Below are 22707 nucleotides of genomic sequence, written 5' to 3'. Positions count from 1 at the left end.
TCCATCCATCCATCCATTCATCCATTCATCCATTCATCCATCCATGGATCCATTCATCCATCCATCAAAATCCAAAACGAATCCTTTCATCCATTTATCCATCCCAATCTCAATTCAAAACCAATCCATCCATCCAAATCCAAAACCAATCCATTCATCCATCCTTCCATCCATCTTTTTGTCCTTCTCAATCCAATGCAATGCAATCTGTCCATTCATCCACCCCAAATCATCCATCCAATCTAAATCCTTCCAATCCAAATCCATTCAATCCAAATTCATTCCAGTCCAGTCCATCCAATTCTATCCATCCCCATCGCATCCCTATCCAATCCAATCAAATCACATCCTATCCCAATCCAATCCAATCCATCCATCCATCCAATCCAATCAAATTCCATCCAGTCCAATTCCATCCAATCCAAATCCTTTCAATCCAAGTCCATTCAATCCAAATCCTTCCTAATCCAACCCATCCCTAAACCAGTCCATCCTTACATCCATCCAAATCCAAATGCAAAACCAATCCATCCATCCATCCATCCATCCATCCATCCATCCAACCTATTCATCCATTCGTCTCTCCCAATCAAATTCATCCATCAATCCAATCAAAATCTATCTAATCAAAATGTTTAATCCAATACATCCCAATCCAATATAATCCACCCCATCCCATGCCAATCAAATCCCAATTCAGTCCAATCCAAATCCATTCAATCTAAATCCACCCTAATCCAGTCCATCAAAATTAAATCCATACTCATTCAAATCTAATTAAATCCCATCCCATCCCAATCCAACCCCAATACCAATCCAATCCAATCCAATCCAATATAATCCAATCCAATCCATTAATTATAGTAATAGAAGGTTATGTTTTTAAAATTCATAGTTTCACAAGTTTAGCCAATGAAAAAATGCAGCATAACTCAAGGCACGTTGTTGCGACTGGTGTGGTAATGCGTGGTATGGAGGCGATAAATTGTAAGGCGGAAAACCATGTCCTGTTTATCCACAAATAACATATCGCAAATAATTGACTTTTGAGGAGACTGCCATCTGCTGTAGCGCATGTAACCCATCGCGAACACACTCAGAGAGTCCTTTGGGCTCTCTTTGCAAGGATGTCTGCTTTTGTCGCCATCACTGTGGAAATTGGCCAGTCCACCTGAGCAAGCAGATGTTGCCGTCTCCTCTGGGTCCAATGAGGAGGTACATCCACATTAGGTGCAGAGTGCGTTTTCTACCAGGACACTAGGGAGAAACTGCCTCCAAACTATTCTGAAGAGTAATTAACTGAGGATTCCAAATAATTAAACAAATACGTTTATCATATTTTTTTTGAAACATAAACATATTGATGTGAGTGATGTTGGGTTTTTTGGCTGTTCATCAAGTGATTTTTCAATCTAATGAAAAGAAAACTTGCTTATATTTTCATACTTCATCCATTTGGGTCTTGAGATTTCAATTGCAATACATATTTTTACAGGTAATTTTCTAAAATGTATAAATAAAATCTTCCTACACTGAACTATAAATGTCAGTGTTAGTAGATATACATACCGGGTTATTCATAATTATATAATGCATGTATTTAGAGAGAGATGTGTGCATACAGTACTTCATTCATTAATTTATTTAGTCATTAGTCCTAGAGGTCGCCACAGCCGAACGAACCACTATCTATTTCGGCATATGTTTTATGCAGCGGATGCCTTTCCAGCCCTTCCATCATTCACACACACACACTCATACACTAAGGCCACTTTAGTTTATCCAATTCACCTATAGCATCTGTTTGTACTGTGGGAGAAACCAGAGCACTTGATGTGAACCCATGCCAACACTGGGAAAGCATGCAAATTCTTCACAGAAATGCCTACTGTTCCACCTGACACTCGAACCATAGACCTGCTTGCTGTGAGGTGACAGTGCTAACCACAGAGCCACCGTGCTGCCACCATACAGGATTTAATTTGACATATTATCTGTCCATCCATCCATCCGTCCATCTAAATGAATTCAATCCAATCCATCTATAAAATCCAATTCAATCCATCCCATCCCATCCCATCCCATCTCATCCCACCTCATCCATCTAATCCAATCATCCAGTCCAATACATCCAATGCATCCCATCCATCCATTCATCCAAATCAATGCAATCCAATACCATCCCATCCCACCCATCCAATAAACTCCATTCAATTCCATTCCATCCCATCCCATCCCATCCTATCCTATCCTATCCTATCCTATCCTATCCTATCCTATCCTATCCTATCCTATCCTATCCTATCCATCCATCCATCCATCCATCCATCCATCCATCCATCCATCCATCCATCCATCCATCCATCCATCCATCCATCCATCCATCCATCCATCCATCCATCTAAATGAATTTAATCCAATTCATTCATACAATCCAATTCAATAAATCCCATTCCATTCCATTTCATCCTATCCCATCCCATTTCATCCCACCTCATCCATCCAATCCAATCATCCAGTCCAATACATCCAATGCATCCCATCCATCCATTCATCCAAATCAATGCAATCCAATCCAATACCATCCCATCCCACCCATCCAATCAACTTCATTCCATTCCATCCAATCTTATTCATCAAATCCAATCCATCCATCCATCCATTCATCCATCCATCCATTCCAATCCTCCAATCCAATAATCAAATCTAATCATCCAATCCATCCAACAAAATGTCATCAATTCAATCCAATTTAATCCATCCATCCAACCATCCATCCATCCATCCATCCCATCCATTCAATCCAATCACCCAATCCAATCATCCAGTGCATCGAACCCATCCATCCATCCATTCATCCATCCATCCACCCACCCACCCATCCATTCATACATCCAATCATTCAATTTAATCATCCAATCCATCCATCCTTCCATCCTTCCATCCATCCATCTATTCAATCATCAATCCATCCCTCTGTCCAATCCAATCCAATTCAATTTAATCATCCAATCTATCCATGCATTTTTTTGTTAGATGCTCCAAGTGATAAAAAACAAATATTTGCACAATTTCCTCTTTAAAATAATAAAGATGTCAAACATACATTTAAACAAAAATTTTAATCAAGTGTTTGAATTTTCTATCTAAATCAGTGCACATACTAAGAAATAATGCTATTATTTAAACAAATCATTTCCGAATACTTATAATACAAGACAGGTTCGCAGTTCTTAACAACCTGCTTAAGAGTCTTGCTTTATTAGTTAACTTTGAGGTTATTTGGGAAATTAGCCATATGAAAGCAAATATTGAATTGTAGTACCTGCAATGGGAACTTCTTTATGGTCAATGGTCAGTGGTCAGCGAGGCAATTTTTTTTCCTGATGTGATGAAAAATCAGCAAGAGTGTCGTTCACCCTTTACACTGACCCTCTCCTCGCACCATATGGTAGATTTATGAGGTGTCTAGCTGACTGATAGATCTCATTTTCCTCAGGTAAACTAGATGGCTTCTTCCCGGAGGACAGCTTCATAGACATGGGCGAGATAGACGTGGGCCGCAAAGTGGCTCAGCTGATCCCGCCTGGAATCTTTTGGAGGTCGCAGGTCTTTATTGATCACCCCATGTACCTCAAATTCAATGTGTCCCTTAGTAAAGATGCCTTGGTGGGGATCTACGGGAGGAGAGGACTGCCACCGTCACACACACAGGTCAGTTTTCATTCGTTTAAAGGGATAGGTCACACAAATTTTCATTTACTCATCCTCTACAAGTTCCAAACCTGAGTTTCTTTCATCTGTTGAACACAAAGGAAGATTTTCCTATTTTTCGGAATATCTTTCTCTGCATTCAACAGAAGAAAGAAATTCATAAAAGTTTGAAATCACTTGAGTATTAGTAAATGGCGAGGACATTTAGATTTTGGATGGTCTGTCCATTTAATGTAAAATGTGGGTATTTCTTACTTTGAGAGTAATTAAATTAATTTAATGAAATTTATTGGCTTAAAATGTATGGAGAAGAATGAGGATTTGGAGATGCAAGCCAGAATTAAAACCTTGTTTGTTAGACATATATTTATTGCTGGAATTAATGTTATGATTTAGACATGATTGTAAATAAATTGGGGGACTGTTCTGAGTAGAATCAAAACCACTTGTTGTACATGGAGCAAGCATGTTAAACTCCAGCCACAAACATGTTGACATGTTTACATAATTCATTACCTTACTACATTCTGAATTGTATAGTTTATGAGAATCTAGACAGCATTGGTAATATATCAGAAGGACTTTTTTGCATAGAATCAAAACCATGTTGTGTATGGAACATGCATGCTATCCAATAATTATTGCATTTTTAAAACTGAATGAAAACTAGATGGAATCGTAAAAATATCAAATACCATTCTCATTCAGATCAAACACACTTAGCTGAATAGCGTATTGCTGCATTCCAAACACCGCCAGAGCTAAGAATTTCAGCCATGAACTATTCCTCTTCCAATCTCAATGCATTCCAGTTAGTTGCACCTTACAGTTGAAATATTTTAAAACAATTTGTGTTATTGTGTCAGTTATGACTAAAACAAGTAAAATGGTAAATGCTAGCTGTCCTTTAAAAACAGCTGACAAAAAGTACCATTATAGATTTATAAAAAGCTCATGTTTGAAATAGTATTAGTAGAGTTATTAATCGTTTTGGGCTGTAATGAAAAATGCATTTTTTATGTGTCACATGCTGTAAGGTAGCTCCACGCTAATCTTGTTGAAGCAGAACTAGCGGCCATGTGTGAAGTGATGTCAAATGATGCATTTTGCTGAAGTCAGGCTGCTTGGATCTAGACGTTATTTACAAGTAGAAAGTATGCCTATAGGAGAATACCCTACACCAGGGGTCACCAACCCTGTTCCTGGAGAGCTACCTTCCTGCACATTTTAGTTGCAACCCTGACCAAGCACACCTGTTTGTAATTATCAAGTGCTGTTTTAGGTACTATTAATTGGTTCAGGTGTGTTTGAGCAGGGTTGGGACTGAATTCTGCAGGAAGATGCTCTCCAGGAACAGGGTTGGTGACCCCTGCCCTACACTCTCAGAAATAAAGGTACGGAAGCTGTCACTGGGGCAGTACCTTTTTAAAAGATACATATTTGTACCCAAATAGTCCACAGTGGTACCTAAAAGGTGCATATTAGTACCCAAATGTACCTAAAAACGTACTTTTGAGGTACCATTATGGACCCTTCAGGTACAAATATGTACCTTTTGAATCGGTACTGCCCAAGAGACAGCTCCCGTACCTTTATTTCTGAGAGTGTATAGTAATTTAGAGTTTTGCAATCATTTGCTATTTACGAAGTGTTAATTGTCAATATATATAGTTTTTCTGCACAGATTCTGTAGGTTGTTCTGACCAGAATCAAAGTTACTTGTTGTTAATAAAGTGTATGCTAATCATCAGGTTTTACATATAAAAAAAACAACAACTTGCTATTGTTTATGCTATTCTTGATTAAATCCAAACCACTGGTGCTAAACAGAGTATGTAAGGTAGCTTCTATTTTGTTTAATTATTGTTATTTTTATATTTGTAACATTGAATTTAATAGCTTATTTAAAAGTTAACAGAATTACAATGATATCAGAAAGCTATTCTGTCACAAATAAATACCAGTTATAGGTATGCTATATGCCTTTTTTTGCTCTGAATTTGATCTGAAAATGTTGTCTTTTATTGTTTATGTTGGGTAGTTGCTTACAAAAGAAATAGGAGGCACTTCTGGTCAGAATCTAAACTACTTTTATTACAGTAAAAGTTAGTACTATTTTACTTTAGTAGTCATGCTAAACTGCTATTAAATCGAATCTGTGTGCTAAGTGTGCTAACTTGTAAATATTAATTATTCATTGATTGATTGATTTAAAATCTTTAAAGCTATTAAAACTATTATAAACTTGTTTCACAATTGTGTAAAATTGAAATTGATAGCTTATTTAGAAGTAAACAAAACTATTCTGGCACAAATATATACCAGTTGTATATGGTACAGGTATGTTAACTGCTAAATGCTAATTTTTAATATTTTGCTCAGATTTTTTATCTGAAAATTTAATATTTTACCGTTTTTGTTGTGTAGATGATTACAAAAGTATTGGGAGGCACTTCTGGTCAAAATCCTAACTACTTTTATTGCAATAAAAGTTAGTACTATTTTACTTTAGTATAGTAATGCTAAACTACTGCTAAATAAATACTAATTTGTAAATAATTACGTACTGATTGATTTAGAGTCTTTAAAGCTCACAAAATATAAAAATGTTCCACAATTGTGTGACATTGAAATGGATAGCTTATTTAGAAGTAAACAAAACTACAATGACTATTCTTGTACAAATAAATACCTGTTGTATTACATTGAACAGGTATGCTAACTGCTAAATAAATCTTTTATATTTTTGCTCAGAATTGTACCTGAAAATAATATCTGTAGGGTAGATGATTACAAACGTATTGGGAGGCAATTCTGATCAGAATGTAAATTATTTTTATTGTAGCAAAAATTAGTACTACTATTTTACTTTAGTAATGCTAAACTACTACTAAATTAAATATGTGTGCTGAGTGTGCTAACTTGTAAATAACAATTATTCATTGATTGCTTGATTTAGTCTTTAAAGCTGGCATAAATATTATAAAACTGTTTTACAATTTTGTACAGTGAATTGGATAGCTTATTTAGAAGTAAAGGAATTACAATGACATCAGAAGCCTATTCTAGGAACAAATAAATACCAGTTATATTAAATGGAATAGGTATGCTAACTGCTAAATGCTATTTTTTGTATCTTAAAATGTTATCTTCTGATTGTTTATGTTGGTCAGAGGATTACAAAAGTATTGGCAGGCACTTCTAGTCAGATTCTAAGCTACTTTTGTTACACTAAAAATCAGTAGCCTACTACTATTTTACTTTAGTAGTAATACTAAACTACTAAAAAGAGTATGTGTGCTAAGTGTGCTAACTTGTAAATATTAAATATGAATTGATTGATTGATTTAAAGTCTTTAAAGCTCACAAAAATATTATAAACATGTTTCAAAAATTTGTAACAGTGAATTTGACAGCTTATATATTTTATAATTGAACTGAATAGCTTATTTAGAAGTAAACAAAACTACAATGATATCAGAAGGCTTCTGGTCCAAATTAATTGTTGTTTCAAATAAAACAGAAATGCTAACTGTTAAATGCAAATATATATATATATATATATATATATATATATATATATATATATATATATATATATATATATATATATATATATATATATATGTATATATATTTATTTTATTTTATTTATTTATTTTTTTTGCTCAGCATTTTATCTGAAAATGTTGTATTTTATCGTTTCGGTTGTAGATGATTACAAAGATATTGGAAGGAACTTCTGGTCACAATCTAAGTCTGAGTCTTTAAAGTTTGCAAAAAATATTATAAACATATTTCACAAACATTCTGCCATTAGTGAGATGATTCTGCGGCACAAACTTACACCCCTAGATCAATTACTGGGGTTGTGTTTTGTGTGTGTGTTCTTATTAAACTGGTATTGGAAGTCTTTTAACAAATGACGCACTTTAGCAAGCAGCCTTACATAAAAATTATTTTCGTCAAAAGCTTTTGAGCCTAAATAATTAAATAAGATATGAATTATCTGGTTCAGTTTATCTGTCCACCCTTTCATCTGCCAATAGGTTATTGAAGTAGCATATTCCCTCCAGATTTCATTTCATTTCGTGGCATCTTATCGTCTCAAAGATTCATCTCAAAGGCTTTGACATAAGCAGACACTTAATTTCAGTATTGAACACAGATCTTCTCTCCCTCCCTGTATTGATTTGGTTCATATGTGCAGTTGTATTGTGTCACTGGAAATTACTCAAAGAACTTGGTTGATAGACTCTTTCAATTGAAACCTGCTAAGCAATTGAGACTCGCTATATATATATATATATATATATATATATATATATATATATATATATATATATATATATATATATATATATATATATATATATATATATATATATATATATATATATATAGAGAGAGAGAGAGAGAGAGAGAGAGAGAGAGAGAGAGAGAGAGAGAGAGAGAGCAATCAACGAACGGTGAGAGTCATTTTATTCAAAATGTATTAACAAATACTGTACAACAAATGCACATATTTAAATGTGACTTAATTATTTAGTGCACCTGTCCAACTGCTCATTAGCGCAAATTTCAAATCAGCCAATCACATGGCAGCGACTCAATGAATTCAGGCATGTAGACTTGGTCTGCGTCCGAAACCGCATACTTCCATACTATATAGTATGCCAAAATCAGTATGCGAGCCGAGCAGTATGTCCGAATTCATAGAATTCGAAAATCAGTATGCGAGAAGTACCCGGATGACTTACTACTTCCGGCGAGATTCCTGAGTGCGCATCCCATGCATGCTGCACTATCCCATGATGCCCCGCGAGCGAATTCATGAATGGAAGTAAAGCGATGCAACTGATGCAGGTAGGTCACGTGACCATGACAAGATGGCAGATGTAGTACGTCTGAATTCCATTCATACTTTTCACATTCATACTGTATAGAACGTACTTTTCTAACAGTCGAGTAGTACGTTTAAATTCAAATGCAGTACCTACTGAGTAGTTGGCGGTTTCGGACGCAGCCTTGGTCATGATGATCTGCTGCAGTTCAAACCGTAAATTAGAATGTGGAAGAAAGGTGATTTAAATGACTTTGAACATGGCATGGTTGTTGGTGCTGGTCTGAGTATATCAGAAATTGCTGATCTACTGGGATTTTCACACACCACCATCCCTAGGCTTTACAGAGTATGAAAAACAGAAAATATCAAGTGAGTGGCAGTTCTGTGGGCGCAAATGCCTTGTTGATGCCAGATGTCAGGGGAGAATGGCCAGACTGGTTCCAGCTAATAGAAAGGCAACTCAAATTACAACTGAGATACGCTGAAGAGCATCTCTGAGGACACAACATGTTGAACCTTGAGGTGGATGGGCTACAGTAGCAGAAGACCACACCTGATGCCACTCTTGTCAGCTAAGAACAGGAAACTGAAGCTACAATTTGCACAGACTCATCGAAGTTGGACAATTGAAGATTGGAAAAAAGAAGCATGGTTTGATGAGTATTGTTGCTGACCATATCCATCTTCTGATGGCTACTTTCAGCAGAAAAACATACCATAAAGCGCAAATCATCTCAGACTGGTTTCTTGAACATGATGATGAGTTCACTGTATTGAAATGATCTCCACTGTCACCAGAACTCAATCCAATAGAGCACATTTGGAATGTGGTTGAACGGGTGATTCACATCATGGATGTGCAGCCTGCAAATCTGCAGCAACTACGTGATGCTATCATGCCAATATAGAACAAAATCTCTGAGAAATATTTCCAGTACCTTGATGAATCTATTCTATGAAGAATTGAGGCAGTTCTAAAGACAAAAGTGGGATCCAACTAAGTATTAGTAATGTGTACCTAATAAGTTGGCGTTTAGTGTATATTATCAATGTTAAGTTGCATCGAGTAAGGGGTAACTTAAAAAAGGTGGGAGGGCTTTAATGCTAAATACAGCCCCTGTTGCTGTTGTGAACTGTTGTTGTTGTGTATATATGGAATTATATATGTGAACATAGCTAATCCAGTCTTAATTGGCTTTAGTTATCTTATTTATTCAGATAGCGCTATAATTTCAACTTTGTTTTTCAATGTAGAGGTGAAACACAATGATGTGAAAAATTCAATGTTATGCATATGTATATATATGTATTTTTTGCATAAACTGATGCTGTCCTTTCACACCTACCATTAGTCCTCTTTTCGCCTTCAGAGACTAGTCCCTGTTGGCTTCGATATGTAGGACTTATCAGCTCCTGCAGGCTCATGTGTCAGTCCTAATGCTTGTTTGTGGTCTGTCTGTCTCTCCTTGTCTCCAGTTTGACTTTGTGGAGCTGTTGGATGGTCGTCGGCTTCTGTCGCAAGGCTTGCCAGGTCTTGATGGTCCGCCTTTTCCAGCCCAGCAGCGGAGCCTGGTGCCTATAACCAGTCATGATACAGGATTTATACAGTACATGGACTCGGGAATCTGGCACTTGGCTGTATACAATGATGGGAAGGAGACTGAGCAGGTGTCCTTTCTAACAACTGCAATCGGTTAGTATGAAACCGCATATATTGCAGAGCTGAAAACTTTGCTTTAAATATTTGAAAAGGTGTAACTGTAAAGGGGTCATGACACCCTCTACTTTTGGTTCAGTACTACCTTAGAAATTTTTTCAAAAGATGCATCATCCCAGGCGTGGAGCTCTGCAAGGAAAGGTGCAGGAGTAGGCGTGGCCAGCAGGGGAGAAGGAGAGGAGTAAACAAGTATTGTTAGTTAGCTCACAAAATGAGACACAAACCGTGAGGAGACGCATGATTTTATAGTTTACAAAGTTAAAATGCAAAGAAATAAACTGTAATTTAATGCCCTGCTACATTTCATCACCTTAGAATTATAAGGTTCTATCTGCATTCTGAATGATTTTGAGATATTGAGCTTCAAAGTTTTTGCATTCCATATAGCAAACAATATGTGTGTAACAGTTCTCTTTCATACAATAACATGACAGAGGTTCTCTAAATGCAAATGATCAAAGTTCTCTTACACTTGCAAATTGGAGTAAATAAACCACGGTAAATGCAGATAGAACCTTCTTATTCTGAAAAGTCATTTTCCGCTTGGAATTATAAGGTTCTATCTGGCAGATCATTCATTGAAGCATTACTTTTCAAGAAATACAATCAAAAAATATGTAAGTTGGTGTAGTAACAATATGTTGCAGACTAAATGTAAACAAATAAATATATTTTACATTTAATATCTAAATTTTTTAATATTCATCTCTTTTTCAACAATATAAAATGTAACATTTCATCTCAATGCTGGCAACGCAGTGCCACAGTGGGTAGCACGATCACCTTACAGCAAGAAAAACCCTGGTTTGAGCCTCAGCTGGGTCAGTTGGCATTTCTGTGTGGAGTTTGCATGTACTCTCTGTTTTGCTGTGGGTTTCCTCCGGGTGCTCCAGATTCCCCCACAAGTCCAAACACATGCAGTACAGGTGAATTGGGTAAGCTATAATTGGCCATAGTATATGTGTGTGATTGAGTGTGTATGGGTGTTTTCCAGTGGTGGGTTGCAGCTGGAAAGGCATCTGCTGCGTAAAATATATGCTGGATAAGTTGGTGGTTCATTCCGCTGACATGACCCCAGATTAGTAAAGAGACTAAGCTGAAAAGAAAATGAATGAATCTCAATGTCAAGAAATGCTTCTAAATCATTATCTTTTCACACATTTGCCTCAATTTTGTGTGGTGCGGCATTTTTTAGCTGACTCTGATTTTGCGTGATTTTTGTCTTCCTGGTGTTTCCCGCTGTCAATGGAGCAGTTCAGTGAAATGACAAAGAAAACTGATCCTGATTGGTCCTCGTGCGTGCATTAAAAATGCTGATTGGCTTACAGAAAGAACCTTATAGAGCCAAGCTAGAGTTCAACTTTGTAGATAAACCTTTTTTGTTTTTTAAATAAAAAGTTATAAAATGTAAACAACATATAAAAACACATCACATAATGTAAATAAGTTGTCATTTAATAAGAATATGTGAATAACTCAATTTTGACAAAAATGTCAGATAGAACCTTGTAATTCTAAGGTGATGATTTGTTATTCAGAATTTCATATACAGATAACCGCAGTTTAAATCATTATATAGATAATCATGTTCATATAAACACAATGAAGACTTTTCCTTCAATCACAGAGTCTGAATTATAGGTCTGAATGCAGATTCAGTGCAGCAGGTCTCTTGCCCTGTCTATTTTAATCATTAGCCCTGTTGGTAATCTAGAGGATTTAGGCAAACACAGCAGCATGGGGATGTGTCTAAATGTGAACAAAATCCTGATACAATACAACATCCGCCATTCTCCAATTCTCGTACTGCTCTCCTGACAAAAGTGCTTGCTGCACACAAACAGCTTTGATGTATTGACCTTGACAGCATTGCGGGGAAAAACATGCAACAAACCCCGTGGATCATGGAAACAAACACATACGACCCTTCATGAACAGCTAAATACTGTGTGCCGTGGGTCCGTGTCTCTCAGCTTGTCACTGGCAGGTCTGCCTTGCCTTCGGAAAGCACGTACAGTCATGAATAATTAAAAAGCCGGCTCTTCTTATAGGATAAGAAAACTCCTCTATGAATAATAATGAGAAACCGATGTGTCATCTTTGCACTTGCACTTTTGCGCTACGTCGCCGATTTAGATCCCGTGACAAAAAAATATTTTAAACCCGAAAGCAGAAATTAGCTGACAAATTTATCCAGTTTTTCCCCACAATTAAAGCTAACAGGTGCTAAAATCTCAAAAAAGTACAACCTTTAAATGATCAAATGTCATTGTTTAAAAGAATGTCTGCATGGGAGATTTTGTTCAATGAACATGGATGTCTGATTCAAACTTTGATTGGTTCAAGTCACATTTCAACTTGGCTATGGTATTGAAATACAGTTTTATGTATAACCTGCCATTGATATACCAATCTTAAAACTTTATTTTCCCCCTTTACTGGCATGGAACACAATGTAGTTTAATTTGTGTAGTCAAATAGTAGTCTTCCGAAAAATATTTCCAATATGGTTTCTTCATAGTTTCAGAGATAGCAGTTCAGAAAGAAATGAAACTGCCACACCACTGTTTGTTTGTCAAAAACAGCAGGCAATTCATTTGGAAGTTTTCTTTTTGGCATGCAGTCTAAAACTGCATTAATAAACACATTCACAGAATCAGACAGCACCAAAAATCAATCTGGTTTGAACATTGAAACAGTAACCTGATTGCTATAATATTATTCAATACATTCTTGTTTTAACAGTTTGCCATTGGTTCAATGGCATGTCAGTTTACACATTGAAAAAAAGTTAAAGTGGTAACAAAAATCTCCATCTTTAAAATATCAAATAAAGTTTAAATTGTCATCATATGGACATTATTGGCCAAGGCCTTCTTCTATATATATATATATATATATATATATATATATATATATATATATATATATATATATATATATATATATATATATATATATATATATATATATATACATACATACATACATACATATTATATGTATGTATGTATGTTGGTTTGGCATTCATTGCCAGTTTGTCAACTGAAATAATATTTTCAGATAGATTTAGTCTAAGCATTTCACAAATCTAAACCATTTACAGACAATTTCCACCCATGAGGTTCTTATTTACTGTGGTAGAGGCAATGTAAGGTCATCATTTCAATTGGAACCTTGCCTTGACAGTTTGGTGCTGATTCATTGACATTCCGATTTGCAAATTGAAACAACAATCTCAATTTGTGCAGTCATCTCAAACCTAAACAATCTTAAACCTTAAATGGCTCTGACAGACAATCTAAGCCAAAATTATTCATTTTTTCCTCCCTGAACCAAATATGAATAAGTCATTGACAGAAATCTTTTCCTGCAACCGTGCTACTTGTCAGAGCCTGCCATCACTGATATTACCCTTTTTTTTTTGCATCGCCATCTCATCCAGCCTAGACCTCTACAGGGTAATCAAGGTGGATTTGAATAAGAAAGATTGCGGAAATGAGCAGTGCTTCACTATGCCTGCGTGTGTTCTTCACTGATGGCTCGTAAGACTCTTGTTAGTTTTTGAGTGCCTCCCAGCAAATCCTGCTTCCCATTTGCTGTCTATTTGCATAGAACACAGTGGCCTTGATTCAAAGCTTCTGATTGACGACCCATCTATTCACCCGTGCATATTATTGGTCATTATTTAATCATATTCACGTGCATCTTTTTTTTTTACTATGAAAGACTGCCTTCTTTTCCGCAACTGATGGAGGCGATTCTGATTTTGTCCTTTCTGTTCTGCGTCCTGAAAGCGGCTTTGATTAGCATGAGCGCGTCTACAGGGAGGGCAGAGCTGGAGGCCGTGGTGAGGTTTCAGCTTTCGTGGAGGTGGCAGCTGGGAGCTGTTCTCACATGCTCTTTAATTAAACGCTCCTGGGCCATGGTCCATCTGTGACGAGAGGGAGGAGGGGTTTGCCATCCTGTCGATCGATGCGAATGTGTCTGCCACACATCCATTTGTGTGGTTCCAGCTCGTCCGGGGGAAAGACGGCACTGCGCCCTTCCACCCCAAGTGAAAATACGATACTGCGTATACGAGACATGACATGGTGGTTTAGGGTGGCGAAAGATGAGGAGAGGAGGAGACGGTCTGTTTATCCTGTGTTTCGTCCTCTTGGATGTAACCTCCGTTGGGAATTCGTTGGCCACCTGCGGTTTAGGGCCATGACGGTGGGCTTCATAGAAAGAGGGTCTAGAATAGAAGTCACGCCTGAGTTGATTTGAGTCTGAGCTGTGGAGCTCAGAGGGAGGCAGAAGGGAGAGGTGAAGAAAGAGGAAAAACGAGACCGAGAGGGTGAGAAAGACCGGAAGAATCTAGGTCAGGCGGATGGCGACCTTCAGGGGATTCAAACCTTACCCAGTTTGCAGTACAGAGTGTCACACTGGAGTTGGTATTTTACCCTTTAAAGCTGCTTTGTTATCCCTGATTAAAATGTAGAAGCAGCTCTTGGTAAGCACTGAGACATTTTCAAAACATTAACATTGTTTTGTCTTCACCTCACTAGTCTATACCAGCAATGCTGGTTCATTTAATGAACTCAGATCAGATTGTGACACTCAGTTTGTTTGACCAATCACAGACTGGAAGGTGCTGGGGTAAAAATGATCATTTATGTTTCCACTATTGGTATCTAATTGCACAAATCTGCTATAATAAACTAAATTTTTACTCACGAAAAAGTAAAATTAAGAGAAAATTGCCCTTTTAGACCTTAGAAATCTACTTCTTGTCCTGCGGTGGTTAGCGCATAAACAATACACTCGCCCTCTCATTGTGTCGATGTCCAATTGTCCTTTCAGGGATTATTTTGTTATACACGTCTGGATGTATTACAAAATAAGCTTATGTTTATAAGCTTATGTGTGTGTATTTCGTCTCATATAGTGTTAACTTTTTATAGTGTTTATTTCTCCTATTCACACAAGTCCATAAAAAATCAGTAAGGCGGTTTGCCACTGAAATTCAGTCACAATGACTTAATAGATCGATCAAACTAAAGCTAACATTAGATAATGTCAATTAAAAATATAAAATCAGTTATTGATATGCAAACTGAAATACAGGCGGTCAGGTGTTATTTGCTGTTTAAATAGCGTTCATTGAAATTAATTTGTCATCAAAATACACTTCCAGCACAAGATATCAACCAAACTAATCTATACAATGTCACAACCTTTGAATCTAGCCCTTGCTAAATGCACTGTAGGCTACAAAGAAAACATTTTATATTTGTATTAAATAATTAACATACCTTTTTACATAGAAAAAACAAAGTTTCCTGTCATACTCACGCAGACAGCAGGTGGTGCAGAGGGAGGTGGGATGTTACTTCCCACACATGGCTGTTTAAAAAAAAATAGGGTCACACTTTATTTTGATTGTCTGTTTGTTAAATTTAATGTACATTGCATCTACATGCCAACTAATTCTTATTCGATTATTAGTAGACTTTTAGGTTGGGGTTAGGTTTGCGTAGGTTCTTATAGTTAGCCAAATGTCTGTTGAAGGAGCAGTATCAACAGATATTAAGCAGATAGTCAACTAATACTCAAATGGACCATCAAAATAAAATGTTATCAAAAAATATGGACAGACAACTGTAAATTAACAGATAGCATATTTGCTGATAAAGAAAATGGATTAAAATGTCATATCTGAGATAGAATATTCAACTTAATTCACTGTTGTACTTTGAATGAGCAGTTCAGCCAAGACAATAATCATTTAAAGTAACGATAAAAAGGTAATAAAGCTGTCTTTTAATGGAAATTTTATATTTTTGTCCCGGTGTCCATCAAACGCTGTCTGATGTGCGGCCCTGGTCCCATAATGCAATTCGAAAATTTATATAAATGGAAAAACGCGTAGTAAGGAAACATTCAGTTAAAATATAGTCATTTATTTATTGTACAGATTTTTTTTTACAGTGTGCTATATTTAGAACTAAGCTATCAAAAGTCAGATGAACCTTCCTCCTGGAATCTTGTAGAACTAAATTATAAATATTACACTGTAAAAAGTTATTAGTTAGTTAGTTAGTTAGTTAGTTAGTTAGTTAGTTAGTTAGTTAGTTAGTTAGTTAGTTAGTTAGTTAGTTAGTTAGTGAGTAAGTGTTGTGTATGTATATAGTGCATTTATCATGTATGGCCATATACCCAAAGCACATTACAATCATGAGGGGGTCTCTCCACACCACCACCAGTGTGCTGCATTCGCTTGGATGATGTGACGGCATCCAAAGAACAACATCTCAGCACACAGAAGCTATAGGGGGAGTAGAGAGACAGTGATAGAGCCAGTTCTGTAGATAGGGATGATTGGGAGGGCATGATGGCTCAGGGCAGATGGAGGGAATTTGGCCAGGGCACTGGGATTACACCCCTACTTTTTACGAACAGTGCCATGGGATTTTTAAATGACCACAGAGTCAGGACTTTAGTTTAATGTCTCATCCGAAAGACTGTGTTGACTGACAGTATGGTGTCCCCTTCACTTTACTGTGTTACTGTTTTGGGCTACTGGGTAAAATGGCTGTTGCTTGATAAACCTAATTAAAAATTAGTGTGTGAGTAAACACATTCCAAAAATAGCTGGACCACAGTAGATGCGGTATGTGATTACATCATCATCCATAGGAGTGTGTGATTAAACTATAATGAAATGGCAACAGCTGATAGAAAATTAAGATTCACATTTATGTCAAGACAAATAGACTGTGATGGCAAGGAAAAATGATAAAAACAACTAATTTAAAGCGACATCAGCATGCCTGTGAATCATTCCAAAATCCATGCAAAGTTAAACTCAGGCCTTTTTTTTTATTTTCTTGAGTGAACCGAACTATTACAGTCACTCACTGACCTTTAGAGAATTGACTGATTTTAAATTTTAGTTATTTTAGACTGTTTCATTTAATTTTAAGTTAGACAATTTTGTGTAAATAAGTGTATACAATATTTTAATTAAAGTACACTTAATTTAAACCAAATATATTTTAGTCAACTAAATCTAGAGTAGATTTAGTTAACATTTTTTTTTTATTTATTTATTTTATTTACTCGACTAAAACTACTAAAACTAAAATGATTCCCAAAGACTAAATATGACTAAAACTAAACTGGATTTTTAGACAAAAGTCTAAAACTAAATCAAAATTTTCTGTCAAAATTAACACTGTCATCAGTCTTATAGTTCTATATACTTGCTGAATGCCAACATCTGTTTTTTTAGCAATAAAAGACAAAGTGAGTCCTTAAATGAAATATTACCTGACATCTCAATGAATCCTCCAGTGCTATGTAAGAGAAACCTCTGAGCAATACAAATTTCCTCTGGGTACAAAAACGCCCTGCTCCATAAGGGACCTGAAGTGTTGAATATCTCTATTGTTCTCTTTCGTTCTCTGTGACTATTTTTGTTTCTTTTTTATTTCCTTTTGCTTCTCTCTCTCTCTCTCTCTCTCTCTATAATTCTCACGACTCCTCATTACAAAGCTAAGGTGTCCTTCCCATGTGCAACACAGTCTCATTTGTCGTGGCTATGTTGTCAAAGTTATCAAGGATTCTTCTGTAGTTGTGGCTTTGCTGATTGCTCTGGTCTCTCAGCCTTCAGAGCATCTGACAGGCCTTCAACAATTCTAATATTAGAAATCCATCACAGATTAAAGCCAAGCACAACAGTCGTGTGCTACACACGAGCACTACAGATTAATTAATGTCAGATATGCTGTACAAGAGATAAAAGGTGATGTCGGTCATCATTAAAGTTGATCATACATGGGGGTTAGTTGTTTGTACCTAACTCAATTTCTGAGGCCTAAAGTATACTTCCATTTTCCATTGCAGTGAATGCACTGCCATTGTTAGACAATTTCCATTATTAGAAGTGCTTTGTGATTGCTTATGTTCAGATCAAAGATGTAATAGGTAATTTTTAATAAAAAATTTTCTTCACATTCTAATAGCAATCATTAAGCCTAATGCATTTATGTGTATTTGAATATTATGTGGAAGCCGTAGAACCAAGGGAAGTTTGTTCAATCAAAAACTTTATCTGAACGTCACGATAGTATGTCCTACCTATGGAGTCAGGTCAGTCTCAAAAATAATAAATTTACAAAATAAAATTCATACAAGCATCGCACGAGTCACATTTGCAAAAACCAATTTGTAAATTTGCAAACACAATTAGTGAATTCACAAGTAAAAAATCATAAATAATTTCACCAAATGAATTGGATTTGCATGTTTGTGATTTGTGTTTTTAAATTTACTTTTTGGATTTGTGTATTTATAAATCAAATTTTGAAGCTATGAATTGGATTTGTGTACTTTTTAATTGTTTTAAATTTACTGATTTGGATTCACAAATTTTTGAGCCAATTTGTGTATTTTTAAATTGTGTTTTGAATTTACGAATTTAGATTTGTGTTTTTTTGAATTGTACTGTCAATTTACAAAGTGGATTTGTGTATTTTTGAATATATATTTTTTTAATTTAAGAGTTGAATTTTTATATTTATGAACCGTTTTCGGAATTTACAAATTAGACTTGTATATTTTTGAATCATCTTTGGAATTTACATATTGGATTTGTGTATGTATGAATCGTGTTCTGAATTTACGAATTGGATTTGTGAATTTTTTAATTATGTTTTGAAATTACAAACTGGATTTGTGCATTCCAATATCCAAAATCTGTCTTAAAAGTATTGTTTTAGTATGTACTGGGCAAATACACACTTACTGGCCACTTTATTAAGTATCCAACTGTTTGTTAACTCAAATTCTAATCAACCAATTGCACAGCATGTAGACATGATCAAGACAGTCTGCTGAGCATTAGCATGGGGAAAAATGACTTGGACATGGCATGGTTGTTGGTGCCAGGCGGGCTGGTCTGAGTATTTCAGAAACTAAATACTAAAGTATTTCATCGAACCTTCTGTGGGCACAAATGCCTTGTTGATTCCAGAGGTCAGAGGAGAATGGCCAGACTGGTTCCAACTGATAGTAAGGCAACAGTAATTCAAATAACCACTCAATATAACAGAGGTATGCAGACAAGCATCTCTGAATGCACAACACATCGAACCTTGAGGCAGATAAGCTACAGCAGCAGAAGACCACATGGGGTGCCACTCCTGTCAGCTAAAAACAGGAAACTGAGGCTAAAATTTGCAGAGACTCACCAAAACTGGACTATAGAAGACTGTAAGAACATTGCCTGGTCTGATGAGTTTCGATTTCTGCTGCAAAATTCAGATGGTAGGGTCAGAATTTGTTGTCCACTACATGAAAGCATGGATTTATTCTGCCTTATATCAACAGTTCAGATTGCTGCTGGTGGTGTAATGGTGTGGGGGATATTTTTATGTCTATGCCTTTATGGCCACAGTGTACCCATCTTCTGAAGTGCTCAAATGGCCTCCACAGTCACTAGAACTCAATCCAATAGAGCACCCTTGGGATGTGCATCATGGATATGCAGCCGTCAAATCTGCAGCAACTGCATGATGCTGTCAAGTCAATATGGACCAAAATCTCAAAGGAATATTTCCAGTACTTTGTTGAATCTATGCCACAAAGGATTAATGCAGTTCTGAGGTGAAAAAGACACGGTACCAGTAAGGTGTACCTAATAAAATGACCAGTGAGTGTAGAGAGGAAGTGCTTTCCATATGTTTTAGATGAGACATGTGAATGGTGGACACATATATTGCTGTGTGTCATCATTGTAAGTGTTACAGTGTTGTGTGATTCAGTTGTGGCGCTTCACTTTATTTTGTTCTCCTGGCTTGTTGAATGCCCAAGTGAAGATTTTCTGGAAACAAATAATGCTCAGCAAGGTATTTTGCCTTTTGGTACCATACTGTGGATAGTTACCCTTATGAAAGGGTCTCAAAAAAATGGTACTGATTTGCTATTTAAGTACTTCTGACAAAAGTGAACATTAGCATAGCCCTCAGTGGAAATAAGCCATTTTGAAAAGGTACCACTCAAGTGACAGATTGTGTACAGCTTTTTATGAGAGTGTAGCTAAACTGTGTTGGACAGTTTCACACACACATAGTGGCGGCCTCGAAACCACACAGGAAATGTTCCATCCAGGCAGGTTATAAAATTGCCATTTATTGTAGCCCTGCTGCGCGCTGAGGTCCTGTGTTCTCTGTGTGTGGCAGCCATGAAAGTCTTAAAAGCATGTAGAAATATGGACTCTTCAAATTCACCACTGGACACGGCCGTCTCAGTCACTGCTTGGAGATGGAATTATACTCGACAGTTCTGAAGGGAAGTGCGGGGTCTGGACCGCAGGTACTGAACTCAGATCAGTCGTGGTGTCAAAAATGCTTTATGTGAGAGTGGCAGAGGCACAGCGAGAGATAGATGGTGCTCCAACGACACATGCAGAGAGAGTCTCGAAGCGCTTTCATGGCAGATACAAAGTGAGAAAGCCTTCTGATGTATAATTGTGTCGGTGGACGTAAATACAAATGGCCAAGCCTTAATTTATCTAACATTACTGCACCAGCGCACACTCTCAGCCATCTTTCAAGAGACCCGCATGTGCCCTCAGCTTAGAAATGGAGGCTGGAAGCCATCAAACACCCTTGATAGGCTCAGGCGTCGCATGGGGATAGCCAATCCGCCAGCCTTTTCCTCTCACATCAAGACACATTCTTTCAAAAACATTCTCTGCAGCACAGTGCAGTTACCGCCTTCTCTCCTGCCTTTCTCCCTCTCCTTCCCTCTGTACGGCTTCCCGTCTGTTGCATCCTCTGCGATGATTGACTCTCTTGAGGAAGGGGAAGGCTGTGTCCGGGCTCACATTTCCAGTCCTTTGTCCGACACAAAAGCATCTTTGTCGAGAGAGAGCTCAGCCCCGGGCGCACCAGCGACTGGCCTTAGAGAGGGAATATTTTTCGCCGCTATTTCATGTTTAATTCAGGTTGAATTGCGTGTGGATTTGCTTTGTCACAAAAAAGAAGTTGATCATGTCAGAATGTTTGCCGTGCCTCCACTGCTTTATGGAATTATTTTTGGTTATTTATTTTGTTTTGAGTGTGTCATAGCGGTGGCGTCCTGCCAAAGATTTGTTTGCTTTCAGGCTTTTTCCGTTGCAGTTGTTATCAGTCGCGCAAAGTGATTCATGCTTAGCATTTGGTAGTTGATCCGTGTGTTTATCCACTGAGCCACAGAATCCCAGGACAGACAGCGGCAGATGAGGTTATCAAATAAAATGTCACAAGTTTATTTGAGGACTATAATTGGTCATCGGGAATGATTGCAAATCACATTATAATGAGTTTTATGATGAAACGCAGCAACTTTTTATGGCCAATTGTGTCAGTGTGATGCATGAGCGTACTGCGGAATGTATAAAACCATGTTATGCAGTCTATGAGTGAGTGTGAAGCCTGTGCATGACAAACAATTTTGTTGGAACAACCAAAGTCCCGTTAAGGCAAGTAATTTCACCATTTTGTAATGCCTCTCGGGCATTCTGTTTGAATGAGGAAACATCAAATTCTCTAAAATTGCTTGTCAAGCTTATGATTGAATTTTTATATTAGGAATCACCAACAAAATTAAACAACAACTATCTTTTTATTTTCATCTCTAAACATCCAAATCGCACAAAATCTTTAAAAACTCAAGTCTGGACCAAGCCCCTCCCCCTGAGTATCGTCAGTCTATAGCGATGATTGGCTCCTGTACTTGTAGGTGGGGCTTTATTCACCATATTGACAATCACACTTTTCCCCATTGAAAAAGATGTGAGTGACATGTCTTATGTATTCTATAGTCTTTGTAACAAAACATCAAAGTATACCTTGTTTTTTAGTGACCATAACAATAACCTGTTTGGTGTAGTGGAAAGTTTGGCAGTTAACAATTAGAGATGGATTTTCTCTTATTAGTAGGGGCCAAGCACCGGAGGTGCGTAGAAACCTATTGCATTTGTTCCGGTTCTGATGTTTATTCTTCTGTCTTTTTTTTCTTACTGTTCTTCCACTCTGGGAATCTATTGCAGCCCTATGAACCATTTGTGGCATTTGCGAAAAGCTTTGGCACACTGATAAAGGACTAATTTTCAACCACAACAAATTTGCACTCACTAAATCAAACTCTCTAGCGCCACCACTTGTCCAAAGTTTCACTTATGTTTATAACTTTTGAACCGAATGGGCTACAATCAAAATTCTTTTTCAAATCCTTGGCTCAAGCCAATTCAAGATCGCCATATGACGTCATTTCCCATCATGAACATTTTTTCTCTATTTAGAATTTTTTGTAAAACCTATTTGAACAAACTCTTCTTAGACTATTTGTCTGATTTTTTTTTTTTATTATTACTATTATTATTATTTTTTTTTATATACCA

At 36.7% G+C, this 22707-nt stretch overlaps 1 protein-coding gene across 31 annotated transcripts in view; it reads left to right on the top strand.

Annotated features, from left to right (window-relative positions):
- tenm4 (teneurin transmembrane protein 4) overlaps positions 1 to 22707 on the top strand; it is a 463933-nt gene that overhangs the window by 248931 nt on the left and 192295 nt on the right. For all 31 annotated transcript variants that reach the window (XM_073922732.1, XM_073922725.1, XM_073922721.1 and 28 more), the window contains 2 exon segments: positions 3500 to 3714; positions 10037 to 10253. In XM_073922732.1, the coding sequence (XP_073778833.1) occupies positions 3500 to 3714; positions 10037 to 10253 (432 nt within the window).

Source organism: Danio rerio, chromosome 15 (assembly GCF_049306965.1).
Source record: "Danio rerio strain Tuebingen ecotype United States chromosome 15, GRCz12tu, whole genome shotgun sequence".
NCBI lineage: Eukaryota > Metazoa > Chordata > Actinopteri > Cypriniformes > Danionidae > Danio > Danio rerio.
Note: the sequence above shows the minus strand (reverse complement) of the source record. Positions and strands in the feature narration are given on the sequence as shown.